This window comes from Chinchilla lanigera, unplaced genomic scaffold (genome assembly GCF_000276665.1).
Source record: "Chinchilla lanigera isolate Chin_1 unplaced genomic scaffold, ChiLan1.0 scaffold00177, whole genome shotgun sequence".
NCBI lineage: Eukaryota > Metazoa > Chordata > Mammalia > Rodentia > Chinchillidae > Chinchilla > Chinchilla lanigera.
Genome location: NW_004955578.1, coordinates 649,544 through 666,200, shown reverse-complemented (window position 1 = coordinate 666,200; position 16,657 = coordinate 649,544). Strand labels below are relative to the sequence as shown.

Here is a 16,657-nt window from a genome sequence, read left to right as displayed (position 1 = left end):
TACATAGTGAAACACTGTCTCAAAGAAACAAAACAAAAACAAACAAACTAACAAAAAGCCACACTGGCTTCTACAATAGATGCTTCCCCACTGGAACCTTTTAGTTGTAAAGTTTCTAGACATGCAAAAGAATTGCAAAAAAACCTCTATGAGTTATATTTACACAACACTGGTATAGATTCACCACTTTTTAACAATTAGCCATGTCTTTCTGCTTCCCTATATCTATCTATTCTTATTGACATAGCATGGATATCTACAAGCTACGTAGACATCTACTTGGGCTTTTGGACATAAGCTACTATATTGTGATCTATAAGCAGTTCTTAAGGGGATTGCTCTTTGTCTCTCTTTCTCTTTAGTTATGTGTCCAGGTAGCTAGAGAGAAACAGAGAGACCCATTTTAAAAAATTTCATGCAATTATATTGTGACATTTCGCCGGGAATATAGCTCAGTGGCACAAGTGCCTGCTTAGCAAGTATGAGGTCATGAGTTCGATTCCTGATACCAAAAAAAAAAAAAAAAATTAATAAGCCAGGTATGGTGGCGCACGCCTGTAATCCCAGCACTCAGAGGGGCTGAGGCAGGAGGATGGCTGTGAGTTTGAGACCAGCCTGGGCTACAAAGTGAGCTCAAGGCCAGCCTGAACTGCAGAGCGAGACCCGGTCTCAAAAAGACAAAAAAAAAAAAAAAAAAATTCTGACATTTCACTCAAAATATTGTAGCAGCCTGGCCAAGAACAGGGGCATTCTCCTATCTATCCACAACACCATTATCATGCCTAGAAACTTGAGTTAATGAACATCTCATTAGGACCCCAGTTGTGCCACTAATGTCCTTGAGTTGGTACATCCTTGCCTCCTGGTCACTGCCAGTTCATGCCCGTCTCTGTCCTGTCCTTCCCATTCTGAGCCGTCTCCCTCTCTCACCTGGGGAGCCCCTACGGCACCCTCACAGTGGTCCTGCTGCTCACCCTATAACCTGTTCTCCTCTGACTGCTGGAGGGAATCTCATGGTCCTACTCACTTTCCTTGTCACTGAGCCACTATACCTGACACGCACAACTTAAAGAGGAGGTCTATTTCAGCTCTTGTTTCAGTCCACAGTCAGGTCAGCTGGCTCTAGGCGGCACGGTATGGCACAGGGCCATGGTGGAGGGATACCTGCTCACCTCACGGCCACAGGAAGTGCAGAGTGTCAAGGGAAGAGCCAGGAAGGAAGATGGCTCCTTCTGCATCATGCCCACAGTGCCCTGCTTCTGGCTAGTCCCTACATCAGTTGTAGCCGCTGAATAATCCATTCCCCTTGCAGAAGCCCCAGCCTCTGACACACAGATACATAACCCTCCCCAACAAGTCAGCTCATGTCCTCTTGCTGAAAACCCTGCCATGGCTCTGCACCATTTCTACACAAGAAGGCAAACTCCTACGGTGGCTTCCAAGGCCCAATGGATGTGGCCCATTGCACTCTCCCACCTCACCTCTGACTGTCCTCCCGGCCCCCGCAGCCCACAGACCCGCTGCTTGTTGCCATCTCAGAGCCTTTGCATTGGTGGCTTCCCCCGCCAGGATGCCATTCCCCTAATGTGGCCACCATGCCTTACTTCAGTCAGGTCTGACTAAACGTCCTCTTAGGGAGGCACTAGCTGACCAGCCTGTCTAAACCCTCCCCCACCACTCCAGCTCCTTGCCATATGCTTCAGTGGTCTGCACACACTTAGTCCAAGCAACCCTGGCAGCACACATCTGTCCATCTCTCAGGAGAGCATCCGCTCTGGCTGTGATCAGTGGAGCAGAGATTTTCTCTTTCCCCTCACTCCCCTGCCGTATTGTTGGGTCCTGGAGCACTCCTGGCAGATGGCAGGTGCTCTATGAATACTTAAGACTCTGTATTTCCCCCTCTTTGTTGCCCCAGCGGGAACCTGTGTTCCTTGCAGGCGCAGAGTCTGTGTGTGTCTACGTAGCCTCCACACACCACAGCTGATAAAAAGTGGTATTTGGAAAATGCTTGTAAGTTGAAAAGAATCTGCACGTTACAGAAAGTAGATCAGCACTTGCCTGAGGCCGGGGGCGGGACTGGGGAAGGACTGCGCACCGGCAAAAGACATCTTTACAGCGTGACGTTGATGTTCTAAAATTGAACTGTGGGGAAGGATGGCTGCTCAAGTGTGAAATCGCCCCAAATTGTTAAGTCACTTAAAATGGGCGAATTTTATGATAAGTAGATGATACCTTAATAAAGCTGTTAAACAAAACAAAATAAAATGTGTGTTAGGGAGTAATACCCCGGGGGCGCTGTCTGCTTAGGAGGCCAGGCGAGGCAGGTCGTCTGAGCCTCAGTCGGTGACTGGCCCTGGGCGACTTGGGGACAGAGTGGTGGCCGTGACCGCCCCAGTCCCTGCATTCACAGTGCTTCCTGCGCCGGGGCGGGAAAGCCGAACCTTTTGGATGGAGCTGGGTGGGGCAGGGCCAGGGCAGGGCCAAGGCAGAGGCGCAGACAGGCACACGGGAGCCCAGAAGCCCAGAGGAGGCGCCTGATCCAATCGAGGAGGACTTCCTAGAGGAGGACACTGCTGGGCCAGGGCTTGAAAGATAATTTTCTTCATGGCTGCAACAACAATTCCCTGTCTGCCTTCCCATGCCGGGGCCAGGCTAGAGCCGGGCCAAGAGCCGAGCTCTTCGGGCGCCGCCCAGCCGGGCCGCCAGGGGGCGCTGCAGCCCCGGCTGCCGTTCGACCTCGAGCTCCCACCGCGCCGCCTCGAGGGGGCGCGGGGTCCCGGGCACGCGTCGCGGGTCTGGGGTGGCTGTGGCGGCGGCGGGCCCGGGCTGAGGGCGGGGACTTTCACAGAGCGGGAACAGGCGCGGAGCGGGGGTCTCCCCGGGGACCTCGGTGCGGGCGCGGTCGCGGAGTCGGTGGCACGCGGCTGGCCCTGTAGGTCTGGGGCTCTGGCCCGCGTTCAGGGGTGCCGCCCCCGGAGGGCGAGGCCCGGGTAAGCCCGAGCCGGGGCTTCTCCCCAGCTCTGCGGGCGCCGTCCGGTCGCCTGCACCCGCGGGACGGCGGCGGGCGGCGGTGGGATCGGCGGCGCTGGCACGGGAAGACGTCGGGGCGGGCGGCGGCTGGAACCCTCCCTGGCCCCGCCCTCGGGCGCAGTGCCCAGCGACCGGCACAGGTGAGCACCCGAGCCTGTTTCTTCCCAGTGCTGGGACGCTGAGCAGACCGGGACGGCTCAGAGCCCTCCGCGCTCGTTCCCCCAGTGCAGAGCGGCAGGCAGACCGCCGGGAAGGAGCCCGGGCCTGGACGCGGGGCCCGCTGGATGGGGAGGCACAGGCTCCGCGGTGGGACGGGGTGCTCCGGATCCAGCCTCAAGGGGCAAAGAGCCTGAGATTCAAAGGACAGGATGGGGCACCGGGACTTCGAAGATGTTGGAACAGATGCTCGAGGGACGCACAGATTCTCTGCGAGGGCCAGGGCTGGCCAAGGGGAACTAGATGAAGTCACACAGGCAAAGCCTCAGAGCGGAGACAGCAGGGCTTGTCTGGAGCAGAGGCCTCTGCCCCTTCCATGGGGACCTCACACGCAGGCCCCCCAGTCCTGGCTCCCGAGCAGGCTGACAGGCTGTAACGGGAACTCCTGGGGTCACTGGCTGAGTTGAAGTCCCCCTCCTCCATCAGCAGTCCTGACCTTGGGCTAATGACTCCACTTGCCTAGCTATCACATGAGGACAGAATATTGAGTTGCACAAAATCATCCGCCCCATTTTAAAGAGCTATAAATAATTAAACATATAATTTATGTCAATTTGTAGGACCCGGGGACTGAACTCAGGAGCGCTGAGCTATATCCCCAACCCTTTCTAAAAATTTTATTTTCAGACAGTCTCTTTAAATGGTGCGGGTGGAGTACAAATTTTCGATCCTCCTTCCTTAGGCTCCCGAGTAGCTGGGATTATAGGTGTGCACCATCCCCTCCCGCTATACTATGCATTTTTAAAAACACATTTTATAGATTGTATCAAGGGACCCAAGAAACAATAGAGACTTTAAAACAACATGCTGCCACATCACATGAGGCGGTTTCAGCCTCAGTTATGGAAAAATATAGCTGACAAGAATTCACCAGCATGGTCTAAGACCTAAATTCTTTTTTTTTTTTTTTTTGGTACCAGGAATTGAAGTTGGGACCTTGCACTTGCTAGGCTGGCGTTTGTGCCACTGAGCTACATCCCTGGTCCGTAATTGTTCTGCTTTTGAGATGGAGTTTCACTTGGTTGTCCAGGCTGGACTCAAGCTCCTGGGCTCACTAGGTCTTCCTGCCTCAGCCTCCCAAATAGCTGAGTGACTGCAGCTGTGTACCACTGCACCTGGTCTAGAATGTTGGTAGCTTTACCAATTGGTGATAGTTTAGAATTTGTTTTTTTATCCCTTGACCCAAAACCTGTAATAGAAACGGGATAATTAATTCTGGGCTCCCTTTAGCACCCATGCGGTATGTGCTGAGTCAGCAGGACCTGTTTCTGAGCGATGACTCAGGCGATTGCTCAGGGGGACCCTTTTCCTCGTTTTAGAAGATGACTCAGGAGGAAAGGCTTCGAGGCCACGCCATCCCCTACACACACCCTCATGCTCTCCCGAGGGGCACCATTATAGTTTTCCTTTATTGGCTGTCCATGTATAATACAAATCTGCAAGTTTAGATACAAAAAAAAAAAAATCTGGAAATAAAAGATAGAAAAGTACCCGCCAGGCACCCCTTCCCCTCTTCTGGGACCACCTCCCAGCGGGCACTGATGTGAGGTAACTGAGCATCTTCCCCCTCCCCCACCTCCTGGGCCCCCAACTCGGCCCCTGCCCCCATGAGACCTTGGCCCCCAGAAGACGCAGGCCCCGAACAGGGGCGGGCGGTGGGGAGTACAGCATTGGCAGTGAACGCGGCATGGGCAGAGGGAAGCCCTTAGCTTGTGCTGTGTTTGTGGGGAGGAGACCCTGGACTTGGGGTGGGCACTCATGTGGGGCCCAGGAGAGCCTCTACGCGGGTGTCCCCCCTCTATCCTGCCCAACATCAGGAGGTGGAAGGTCAACAACAGAAACTAGCAAAGGGAGCTTGAACGGAGGGCATTCCATGGAACCTCGGCCATCGGCCATCCCTGTCGGGGTGGAGGCGGGGCACCGCCAGCCTGAGTCTGGCAGTGAAATGGCTCCCTTAGCCAGGCTGGGCCCGTCCATGAATGCCATCTCGCTGCACCCTGGGCATCGCAATGTTGGTTCTGTAGTGGTTATGGGGTGGTGGAAGAAGGGCCTCGAAGGGGCGCTGAGGGGCACAGCCCCAGGGAGTGGGGCTAGGGGAGAGGTTGTGCCTCCATCCCCAGGTGTCGCACCTGGGGAGGACAGGGTGGGCCGGGCAGCTCTGGCTACAGTTCAATCTCGAAAGTCTTCTGCAGGTCACCAGAGAAGGGGTTGGAGGGCTTCTCCACAGTGGGTTTGCCTTCTAATGCTGCCCACTGGGCCTCAAAGGGGTCCAACTCAGGGGCTGGGGCAGGCGCTGGCTCTGGGGGCCAGGGGGCCCCGTTGGGGCGCGGACGGGCCTGGCCCCCAGGGGCACTGGGTGTGGCAGGAGGTGGGAAGGCCCCAGCCTTCCCCAGCAGGGTGGAGGGCTGGGGCTGGAGCTGGGCGGCGGAGCAGAAGGCATTGGCCACCATCTGCGAAGGGGTGATGCCCACCACGGGCACCCGGGGCATGGGTGGGTAGCCCAGGCCCGGGTAGGTGGGCACAAACTGGGGCTGCATGTGTGAGGGTGGCAGGAACATGGCCACCTGGGCAGGTGCTGTGTCGAAGGGCCCCACAGGGGCAGGGAAGGGCTGCAGGGCGGGGGGCATGGTGGGTACTGGGGGTACTGAGGTTGTTTGCTGCTGCTGCTGCTGCTGCTGCTGCTGCTGCTGGGCCTTGGCCACCTGGGACACCTCCTCCAGCCACCGCTCAGCCTCCGAGGGCGTCCGCTTGTGCCCCGGCTGGAAGGTAGCTGCAGGGGGTGCAGAGGGCTCACCCCAAGCGGAAGTCCCTGGCAAGAGGGAAGGGGCAGGTGAGAGGTGACGGCTGCAGCAGGAGGGGCTCGGGCAGGGAGTCAGGATGGTCCGGGAGGAGAGGGCAGACGCTGCACCCCACCTCAGCCCCTCACGCGGCGCACCACCTGGGGCACGGCCGGGTGTCTGGCCCAGCGACAGGGCGGGGTTACCTGTGGTGGCAGATGGTGGCCCTGATGCGGGTGCTCCGGCACTGGCAAAGGACGAGCTGATCTGTGTGCACAGGGCGTTGATGCCGTCACTGTCGCTGGCACCAGGAGGCTCCATCTCGGGCACTGGGGAGTCAGGGAAAGGCAGAGGTTGGCAAACAGCCCCGGCCCTGCTGCGGCCAGCCCTGCTCACTGTGCCTGCCGGGGCCTCTCTGCGACCCGGGCCCCTTCCTTCCCCAGGTGTGTGGGCCGGCAGCTCACTGGGCGATCATGGCCACTGACACGGCACCAAGTCAGCAAGTGACATGATGGCTGACAATGACAAGGACTCAGACCGCAAGATCTGTGGGTGGCCACAGGCTGGAAGAGATGCTTAAAATGTACCATCTTATCAAATAAGCAAAGGACGGTCGTGTGTGGCGTGTGACAACCTGTGACATCTCAGAAGTAACTGTCTCCAAGAGGGTACGAAGGATGCTCCCATGGGCATCGGAAAGAAGTGGCCATAGGAATCGAGTCTGACAGGAGGGCCCAGGCTCGGGGGATGCGGTGTCCAGGTTACTGTCTATGATGACGTGTATCTGTCCAGACAGGCATGCGGTGTATGGGGGGATGGCATGTACAACTGAAGTTCAAGTGTGTGGTGTCCCCAAGTATGCTTCCCAAGTGTGAGTGGTTCTGCCTGTGTGATGGGGCATGTGAGTGTGCATGGATCTGCAAGTGTGCCTCCCCAGACTGTGAATCCAGCTGTGTGTGGCTTGTGTGTGTAAATCTATGTGTGTAACTTCCAAGCATGTGAGATTTCTGTGTGTCTATGACTCTAAGTTGGTGCTTCCCGCGTATGTGTGACACACGTGTCAGAGCATAACATCAGTGTGAGTCTGAAATTTCCGTGGCAAGTGGCATCCCAGCAAGTGTGTAGCTGGCTGCAGGAGTGTAAGGCTTCCAAATAGAGCCTGAGTAGCGGCCGCCTAACAGAGAGTGCATGATGCCTTCAGTGTGTGCACGAGCACAGAAAGTGTGACAGCGTGTGACAGCCAAGGAATGCTGTAGGATGTGGAGCGTGTGCTCAACACACATTGGCATCTGCTCAACTGTTACCTTTGCATCAGCCCAGTCTGCTGGATACAAATCAACACCCTCCCACACCAGTCCCCAAAGCTATAAGAGGTAGGTGTCCCAGATTTGGCATATGATGCAGTAGGGTGGGCCAGACTGCATGGCTTCCTGGACTGTTGAGGGCAGGCAGCCCTCTTGCCTGTCTCCCTCAGGCAAAAAATATCATGACATCTCTCTCCTCCAGCTCATGGCAGACATTGCTTTTTAAATCATGACATATGCCATCTGTCTCTTCTTGGCCCATGGCAGACATTAATAATCAAACACAAGGCTTATTCTCATGGAGCTCTTTGCTCCCCTTACCCGCTTACCTGGCCAGATTGCCTGGCTCTACTGACTGAATTCTGGGAGTTTCCCTTTTGTGCAAAAACATAACACCTCCCTGCTTTTTCTTCTCCCTTGCCCATGGTGAACTTTGCTAATTATTCATGCGGTATGCCACCTCTTTTTCTTGCTCATGACACATCCCTCTATTCTCCTTGCCCTATATAGAAATTGCTTTTTTTTTTTGTCTTTTTGAGACAGGGTCTCGCTATCAGTTCAGGCTGGCCTTTGTAGCCCAGGCTGGTCTTGAACTCGCAACGATCCTCCTGCCTCAGCCTCCTGAGTGCTGGGATTCCAGGTGTGCACCACCACACCTGGCTGGCATTGCTAATTCATCACAATCCTTTTGTCTGATCCTAAGGAATGCCTTTATCCTTTACCTGGCAAGATCTTATGATCCCATTGATACAATGCTTGGAAGAAGCATCAGATTATGATGCTTTAGTGTATTCCTGAGCAAAAACAGGGCATCTGTGCTTCTTTTCCTCTTTCCCTTGCCTATAGTAATGTAGTCACCTACAGCAGATCTTGCTAATTAATCATGATGTGCACCATACTGCTACTGTCCCTTTGCCAGAGCAGACATTGCTAATTGATCATGATTCATGCTACCTTTCTGCTATTCCCCTGCCAAGATCAGACATGGCTAATCAGTCACGATTTGCGTTACTTTTCTTCTATTCCTTGTCCATGACAGACATTGCTTGCTGATCATGATATATTCCACCTGTCTATCCTTTGCCCCTGGCAGACAATGCTAATCAATCACAGCATGTACCATCTCTCCTCTATCTCTCACCCACTTAAGACAACGCTGATTCTGATGTCCATGCTCACTGAACCCCAAGCTCACCTGTGCCCTTCACCTGGAAGTCAGTGCGGCGCTGCAGCGTAGATGGCAGCTCATTCAGCCGTAGGCTCAGCTGCCGTTTGAAAGGCGAGTTCTTCTGGCTGAGAGCTGGGAACCCACGAAAGGAGCCCTGGCGAACCAGCTGCTCTAGAGGGGCATGGCGCCGGGGGATGGCAGCAGCCGTGGTGCCTGCGGCCACTGGGGTGCCTGCCTCGCCCTTTTCACCAGGCGATGTGGTAGCTGGTGTCGGGGACACATGCCCAGGTTGGGCAGGCCCAGGAGCCACAGTGGGAGCAGCTGCTGCCTCTGCTGGAAACATGGAGAGACAGCTGGTTAGATATCTCACCTTGGCGTTTTTTAAAATCCCATCTGCTATGTTTTCTCCTCCTTGGGTACTGGAGATGGAACCCAGGACCTTCATTTTTTTTTTTTTTTTTAAATTTTCTGAGACAGTGTCTTGCTATGTAGTTCAGACCAGCCTTGAACTCATTTATGTAGCCGAGGTTGTCCTTGTACTTGCAGCGATCCTCCTGCCTCAGCCTTCCTGAGTGCTGCGGTTACAGATGTGCACCGCCATGCCTGGTCCTCTTGATTATTTCCCAAGGCTGCCTTCCTCACCCACCCTCAAGCAGGCTGGTCGGAGGCCTGGAACATCTCTCATCCCCACCCAAGCCAAGCTCACCTTTCCCAGGAGGCCCAGCCTGACCCTCTGAGCCTCTAGCTTTCTGCCTCTGATCTGTGTCCTTGCACTGCGCTCACCATTCTCCCCTTGGACATTTATTTAGTTCAGGACCACTGTATCAGGCACTGTTCCAGGAGCTCTGTAAGTATTAACTTGTCTGTCCACACAAACAGCCTCAAGACTGAGACCATCTGCACCTTACAGCTGCGGAAACGGAGGGCCAGCAAAGACCTGTGATGTGCCCGCAATGGCACCGCTAGGAAGGGGCAGGCTGCCTCTGGAATCCGTGCTTCAAACCTGGCCCTCATCTGCCCCTCCCCAGGGCCGCACCTCTCCACTGCACTCTCCCTGTCACTCTGTCCTCTGTTTCCCTATTTCCAGCCCTTCCCCCAGCGGCAGTGAGTCACTGTGGCCCTGGCCTGGCCCACATCATCTGCCGGGAAGCTTTCCAGACCGTTCTAGTCCTCAGCCTGGGCTCCTTCTACTCTGGGACTGTTCTCTGTTCTCGGGGGCAGGGGCCTGGTCTCATTTGCCACAACACACAGGCTCCTCAGGCCTCCCCTGCCAGTCCACAGACACACATTCCTCCCCTCACCGGGGCTCACCAGAGCCACAGCCACACAGAGGGATGTCTCCCAGGCGGCTTCTCCCACCTTGCAGGACGAAGCGATGAGGAGCCCACGGGCCGGCCTGGCACCATGGAAACAGCCCTGGAGAGGCTGGAACTAGGAAACCACCTCTGCCCTTTCTCACTGCGTGACCTCAGGAAGCTCCCGCCCTTCTCTGGGCTCCAGTTGGACTAGAAACTGGGATAAACATCCCCGGGCGACCTCCCTGGGCCTCTGGACAAGGTCAGCTAAGGTAGTGAATGCTCAGTGCTTTGGAATCCAAAAAAAGCTTGACAAACAATTTTGTGGACAGAGCACCGTTCCAGAGCCTGTGTTAAAAGGCAGTGCCTCCAGGCTGTGAATGCGCGCAGGGGCGGCAGCAGAGCGCTGAGACTCGGCCGCAGATCAGACCTCACTCCGTGGACTCTGCGGCTGTGCTAACAGCAGAGTGCTTTCCAGGATGCAAAGATGCTAGGAATAAACGTGCATGGTACTGGGGAGTGAGCCCTAGCCCTCCAAACCAAGATGCATCCCTAGTGTTTTTTATTTTTTATTTTGAGATAGGGCCTCACTAAATTGCTAAACGGACAAGGCCGAGCCTGAATTTATGATCCTCCTGCCTCAGCCTGCCAGAATGCTGGGATTACAGACATGTGCCACTCCACCAGGCCCTGCTAATGTTCGTCATAAATCCTAACATGCTACATAAGTGGTAAATAAATATTTGTAGTTGGGCTCAGTGGTGTATACTTGGGAGGCTGAGGCAGGAGAATCATGAGTTTCAAGGCCAGCCTCAGCAATTTAAGGAGATCTTGTCTCAAAATAAAAATAAAATGAAAGAAAAAGAACAACAACAAAAAAATATCTGCTGGGTGTGGTGGTGCACGTCTGTAATCCCAGCACTTGGGAGGCTGAGGCAAGAGGATTGAGGATCATTGCAAGTTCGAGACCAGCCTGAGCTACAAAGTGAGCTCAAGGTCAGCCTGAACTGCACAGCAAGACCCTGTCTCAAAAAGATAAACCAAAACAAAAAAGAAATATCTGCCAACTGTAAAGGACTGTAAACCCCTATGTTCCTTGTCAACAATAAAACAACATATGCTCTATGTGCCCTCAGTTGACAGTTCTTTACTTTTTTATTTGTTTGTTTGTTTTGAGAAACGGTCTTGCCGTATACTTCAGTTGGCCTTGAGCTCACTGTGTAGCCCAGGCTGTCTTTGAACTTGCTGCAATCCTCCTGCCTCAGCCTCCTGTGTGGTGGGACTACAGGCATGCACCACCACACCGAATTCCTTTTTCTTTCTTTCTTTCTTTTTTTGGCCTTTTTGAGACAGGCTCTTGCTATGCAGTTCAGGCTGGCCTTGAGCTCCCTTTGTAGCCCAGGTTGGTCTCGAACGTGCAATGATCCTCAATCCTCCTGCCTCAGCCTCCCAAGTGCTGGGATTACAGGCACAGGCGTACACCACCATGCCCCATCCTCATTCTTTCTAGATGTCAACTTTATGTCTTAAAGCAAGACGTAAGTGCCTAAAAATAAAGCATGTCTTTTGTGGTAACCCATTACACACTCAGACACACACACACTTAAGTAAAAGCTTCATTAAATTATACTTAACCCTAACTACATCTGACGTACTCTAATATTTTATATTTCATTTTTCAAAATGCCACCCACATCTACCAAATTGACTTCTAGGTCTCACCACACAGTGTGGAAAGCCATGGGGACCCATGACTTGGATTATAAAGTGCTTGATGAGCTGGGCATGACGGCACATGTCGGTAATTCCAGCACTGTGGGAGGCTGAGGCAGGAGGATCACAAATTTCAATCCAGACTGGGCAATTCATCAAGACCTTGCCTCAAGATTAAAAAAAAAAATTATTTTAAAGGGATATGAGGTTGTAGGTCAGTGTGAAAGCCCTGGGTTCATTCCCCTGTGTGTGTGTGTGTGTGTGTGTGTGTGTGTGTGTGTGTGTTGGGGGTGCGGTTTGTGAGCTCTGAGGTTTGCCTGATTGCTGGGTGTCCTGCTGCCCTAAGCGCGGCTTTTCTTTTTAAAGTGGCACTGTAACCAACTCTGTGGTGGCGCCCCTGGGTCCCTGTGCACCCCACCCGTGGCCCCCCACCCCGCATGGGCAGCACCCACCTTTCTTCTTGTCGGCGGCCTCGCGCTCCGACGGCCGCCCGCCCCCTGACAGGCGGAAGGAGCCCTCGCGGGCGAAGCTGGTACGGCTGGCGTCGAAGGCTGCTGTGACCCCGCACTCCTTCTCCCGGCGCTGCTTCCGCTCCAGGCAGGCGGCGAAGGCGCAGCCCACGGCGTGGCTCAGCCTCTCCCCCTGTGCAGGGAGCGGGGGTCAGACACACCACGGCCTGCAGACTGACCGGGCCCAGGCTCAGCGACCCTGCAGCATGGCCTACAAACCCCGAACCGCAGCTCCGAGGGCCGGGGGTGGTTCAGTGGTCAGCGCAGACCTGGGGCGTGCGAGGCCTGGGTTCCCTCCCAGCACGGAAGGGAAGGAAGGTTACAGGGAGAAAGGGAAGGGAAAAAGAGAGGGACGGAGGGAGGGTGCGGTGGCGCACGCGCACACACTGCAATCCCAGCTCTCTAGAAGGCTGAGGTAGGATCCCTTGAGCTCAGAAGCTCAGCAGCCTGGGCAACACAGCGAAACACCCCAAACAAACCCTAGTGAAGGAAGCCCGATATGATGGTGCGTGCAGTACGGTTCTGCTTCCAAGGCATTCTAGAACAGCCAGAGCTAAGGTATGGTGGAAGTTTCTCCGGCAGGCGTGAGCGGATGTTTCCTGGCAGTGCTCTCCAGACCTCAACGTGTGTGTGTGTGTGTGTGTGTGTGTGTGTGTGTGTGTGTGTGAGACACAGGATATGTAGTTGTCAGAGCTCAGCAAATGTGCAGTGTTGCTGGGGACTAAATGCTTGTGAGCCCTTGCAGATTCAGATATTGAAGCCCTAACTCCCAAAGCGATGGTACAGTACTTTAAGGTGGGGGCCTATGGGATGAGGATTATGTTAGGGCATGAGTTAGAGTCCTTGGGATAGGATTAATGCCCTTAGAAAAAGAGAATGTAGCAGATCTTATGGTATAATCCAAGCACTCTGGGAGGCTGAGGCAGGAGGATCCCAAATTCAAGTCTAACCTGGGCAATTTAGTAATTTAGTGAGAACTTGTCTCAAAATTAAAAATGTAAAAAAGGGTAGGGTGTAGCTTAATGTGAACGCCTTGGGTTCAATCCCCAGTACTGGCCCCCCCCCCCAACACACAAAAGAAAAGAGATAAGACTCCCGCCCCCACCCCACCATGTGAAAATCCATTCAGGAAGAGGTCTACCTGCAAGCCCGGAAGCCAGCCTGCAAGAAGAACCAGATCATGCTGACCCTGGGCTTGGCCTTCCAGCCATCAGACTGATGCTGTTATTTCAGGCATCCAGTCTACGTATTGGTTATAGCAGCATAAACTAAGACAGGCATGTATTCTGCTCAGAAGAAAAAGGCTGGGAGCAAATCTGAATTCCACATAATGGAACGCCTGTTGACGTGTTTGGTAGATGCTGTGTGCACCTTGAAATGCACCCCAATATGTGATGGCAGCTCTCTTTCAGCAAGCACTACGAACATTAACGAGAAGATGTAGGGGTGAGTGCATCAGTCTATCAACTTCACTGCATGCTTGAAAAAAGTAATTGGCTCAGTGTGTGGGTGCATGCCTGTACTCCCAGTACTCTGAGAGGCTGAGGCAGGAAGATCACAAGCTTCAGCCCAGCTGGGGCAACTTGGTAACTTGGTGACTTGGTGAAACCCTGTCTCCAGATAAGTAAAATAAAATAGCCAGGCATGGTGGTGCATGCTTGTAATTCCAGCACAGAAGAGGCTGAGGTAGGAGGGTCAGCGGCATAGGCTACATAAAGAATTCGAGGCCAGCCTGAACCACATTGCAAGACCCTGTCTCAAAAAATGAATAAATAAAATAAAGGTTGGGGAGTGTAGCTCAGTGAGAAGGCTCTGGGTTTCATCCCCAGTACCACATTTAAAAAGTAGTAATAAAATGTTGGAGGGAAATATTGACTATTGCTTTGTTTTGTTTTGTTTTGGCTTTCTGAGACAAGGTGTCACTTTGTAATGCAAGTTGGCCTTGAACATTATGTAGCCCAGGCTGGCCTCATACTCCCAGCAATCCTCCTGCTTCAGCCTCCCAAGAGCTGAGATTACAGGCGTGCGCCACCACACCCGGCTTCTAGTCTCTGTTCCTGACTGCTTCCTGCCCATGAGCTACCTCCCTGGCCTGAGTGTTTCCTTCCAGTGCTCCAACGCTGGGTAGCCTGGGATTGATGCTCACTCCCGTTCTACTTGCTAGCTGTGAGTTCTCAAGAACTCACTTCCCCTCTCAACATCTGAGTCTCCTTTCCTGTAAAATGAGGGTCCCAACCAACTACTTCACAGGCTTATTGCAAGTGGGCAGCAAGGAGTCGGGAAATATTCCCTATATGTCACCATACCTCTGTCCAGCCCTGGACTGAAATGTACCCTGTCATGAATCTTCCCAGCACTGCCAGGAGGTGGACACTGCTATGAACCCATCTTACAGATGAAAAAAACTGAGGCGCAGAGTGCACATCAATATCCTCATTCTAATGAGTGGAGGGGTGGCAGGGTTGGGATTCACATGAGAAGTATCTGACTTCTGTTTCCTGACAAAGATGCTCAGACACCCCTCAGAGTTAAATCTGAGGACAAAAAAATCATACTAAAAATCCTAATAAGCTAGATAATAGGAAGTAGGAAGGCAGTGCATTCTCAAAGGGGGAGGGGACTAAGAGATGGAGGGACGTGGAGGGAGGGAAGGGATGAAAAAAAAGGAATTGAGATGTGTTATATATATGTGACAAGTCCACACAAGGAACGTAACCACACTCATGTACTGATAAACTAAAAAACAAATAAAATAAAACTTTTAAACTGAACCCTAGCCGGGCGTGGTTGTGCACACCTGTAATCCCAGCACTCGGGAGGCTGAGGCAGGAGGATCATCGTGAGTTTGAGACCAGCCTAGGCTACAAAGTGAGCTCAAGGCCAGCCTGAACTGCATAGTGAGACCCTGTCTCAAAAAGACAAAAAACAGGGGCTGGGGATTTAGCTCAGCGGCATAGCGCCTGCCTGGCAACCACAAGGTCGTGAGTTCAATTCCTGGTACTGGAAGAAAAACAAAAACAAAGCAAACAAACAAAAAAACAAATCAAAAAGATGAAAAACAAACAAACAAGAAAACCTGAACCCTATTATTATTACCCTAATATTAACCATATTGAAAGGATTACACACATAATCCATGTGGGATTTATTCCAGAATGTAAGGCTGGTTCAATGTATGAAAATAGTATGGCAGTATAAGCCACCATTCCTAGCTGGTCTAATCACTCTTACCAGAATTTGACAATAAACAGAAGCAATGAAGCAGGGGCTGGCCATGGAGGGTGCCATGTTCCTATAGTCCCAGCTCCTCAGGAGGCTGAGACAGAAGGATTGTAGGTTCAGTGCCAGCCTGGACAATTTAGCAAGACACCATCTCAAGATTAAAAAAAAATAGAAAGCGGCTGGGTGCGGTGGTGCACGCCTGTAATCCCAGCACTCCAGAGGCTGACGCATGAGGATTGCTGTGAATTTGAGGCCAATCTGGACTACATAGGGGGCTCAAGGTGAGCCTGAATTATATAGCCAATTATATTATAACCCTGTCTCAAAACAAAAACAAAAACAAAAAAATGAATTGAATGGCCCAGCATGGCATTCTGGGAGGCTGAGGCAGGAGTATCATAAGTTTAAGCTCTGGGCAATCCAGCAGCAAATTAGTGAGAGCCCCTCTCAACAATAAAAAATAAGAGAATGATCAGGAGATATAGCTCAGGGGCAAAGGCCCTGGCTTCAACCCTTGGTACCACAAACAAATACACACACAAAAATCCATACAGTGGAATTCCGAAGGATCCACAAGAGACAATAACAATTCTTGAAAAACAACAGGATAGAAGAATGATACCTCCTAATTTGCAAACTTACTACATAACTGTACCAGTCAAAACAGCGCAGTATTGGTATAAGGATAGACACACAGACCAGTGAAAAAGAACTGACAACCCAGAAATAAACCCATACAAGTATAATCAATGTATTTGCTTTCTTTTTTCTGGTGGTTGTCTTCTTTTTTTCTTTTTTTGTCTTTTTGCAATAGAGTCTTGCTATGCAGTTCAGGCTAGCCTTCAGATCCCTTTGTAGCCCAGGCTGGTCTCAAACTTGCAATGATCTTCCTGCCTCAGCCTCCCAAGTGCTGGGATTACAGGTATGAGCCACCTTGCTCGGCTTTTTTTTTGGGGTCTTTTTGAGACAGGATCTCACTATGCGGTTTGGGCTGGCCTTGATGAACTCACTTTGTAGCCCAGGTTGGCCTCAAACTCGCAGGGATCCTCTTGCCTCACCTCCTGAGTGCTGGGATTACAGGCGTGGGCCACCATGCCTGACAGGGCAATGTACTTTCAACAAGGTGCCAAGATCATTCAGTGGTGAAAGAATAGTCACTTCGGCAAATAGTGCCTTGAAAACTGGATATCCACATGCAAAACAATGAAGGTGGACGCCTCTGGACGCGGTGTACCCAAATTAACCCAAGGGTGGGGGTGGGGCTCAGTGTACAGCGCTTGCCTGACATGCACAAGGCCCTTGATTCAATGCCCAGCGCTGGAAGACCACAATGAACTCAAAATGGATCCAAAACCTAAACCTAGGGGCTGGGGATTTAGCTCAGGGGCACAGCGCCTGCCTAGTAAGCGCGAGGTCGTGAGTT

The 16,657-nt window shown here is 52.6% G+C and overlaps 1 protein-coding gene and 1 long non-coding RNA gene across 3 annotated transcripts in view; one reads left to right on the top strand and one right to left on the bottom strand.

The window, feature by feature from the left end:
• Positions 1 to 2,791: 2,791 nt before the first annotated feature.
• Positions 2,792 to 10,329, top strand: LOC106147541. Its single transcript, XR_001232467.1, has 3 exons — positions 2,792 to 3,170; positions 6,467 to 6,783; positions 9,375 to 10,329. It is a non-coding gene; the product is annotated as an uncharacterized LOC106147541 (long non-coding RNA).
• Positions 4,635 to 16,657, bottom strand: part of Numbl (numb homolog (Drosophila)-like) — a 25,269-nt gene continuing 13,246 nt past the window's right edge. The window contains exons 7-10 of one of the 2 annotated variants that reach the window (XM_005414036.2): positions 11,956 to 12,145; positions 8,523 to 8,828; positions 6,230 to 6,352; positions 4,635 to 6,055 (exon numbers count right to left, since the gene is read on the bottom strand). In XM_005414036.2, the coding sequence (XP_005414093.1) occupies positions 5,409 to 6,055; positions 6,230 to 6,352; positions 8,523 to 8,828; positions 11,956 to 12,145 (1,266 nt within the window). In that variant the 3' untranslated portion in view covers positions 4,635 to 5,408. The remainder of the gene's footprint in view (positions 6,056 to 6,229; positions 6,353 to 8,522; positions 8,829 to 11,955; positions 12,146 to 16,657) is intronic. The other variant, XM_005414037.2, reaches the window with a different exon arrangement.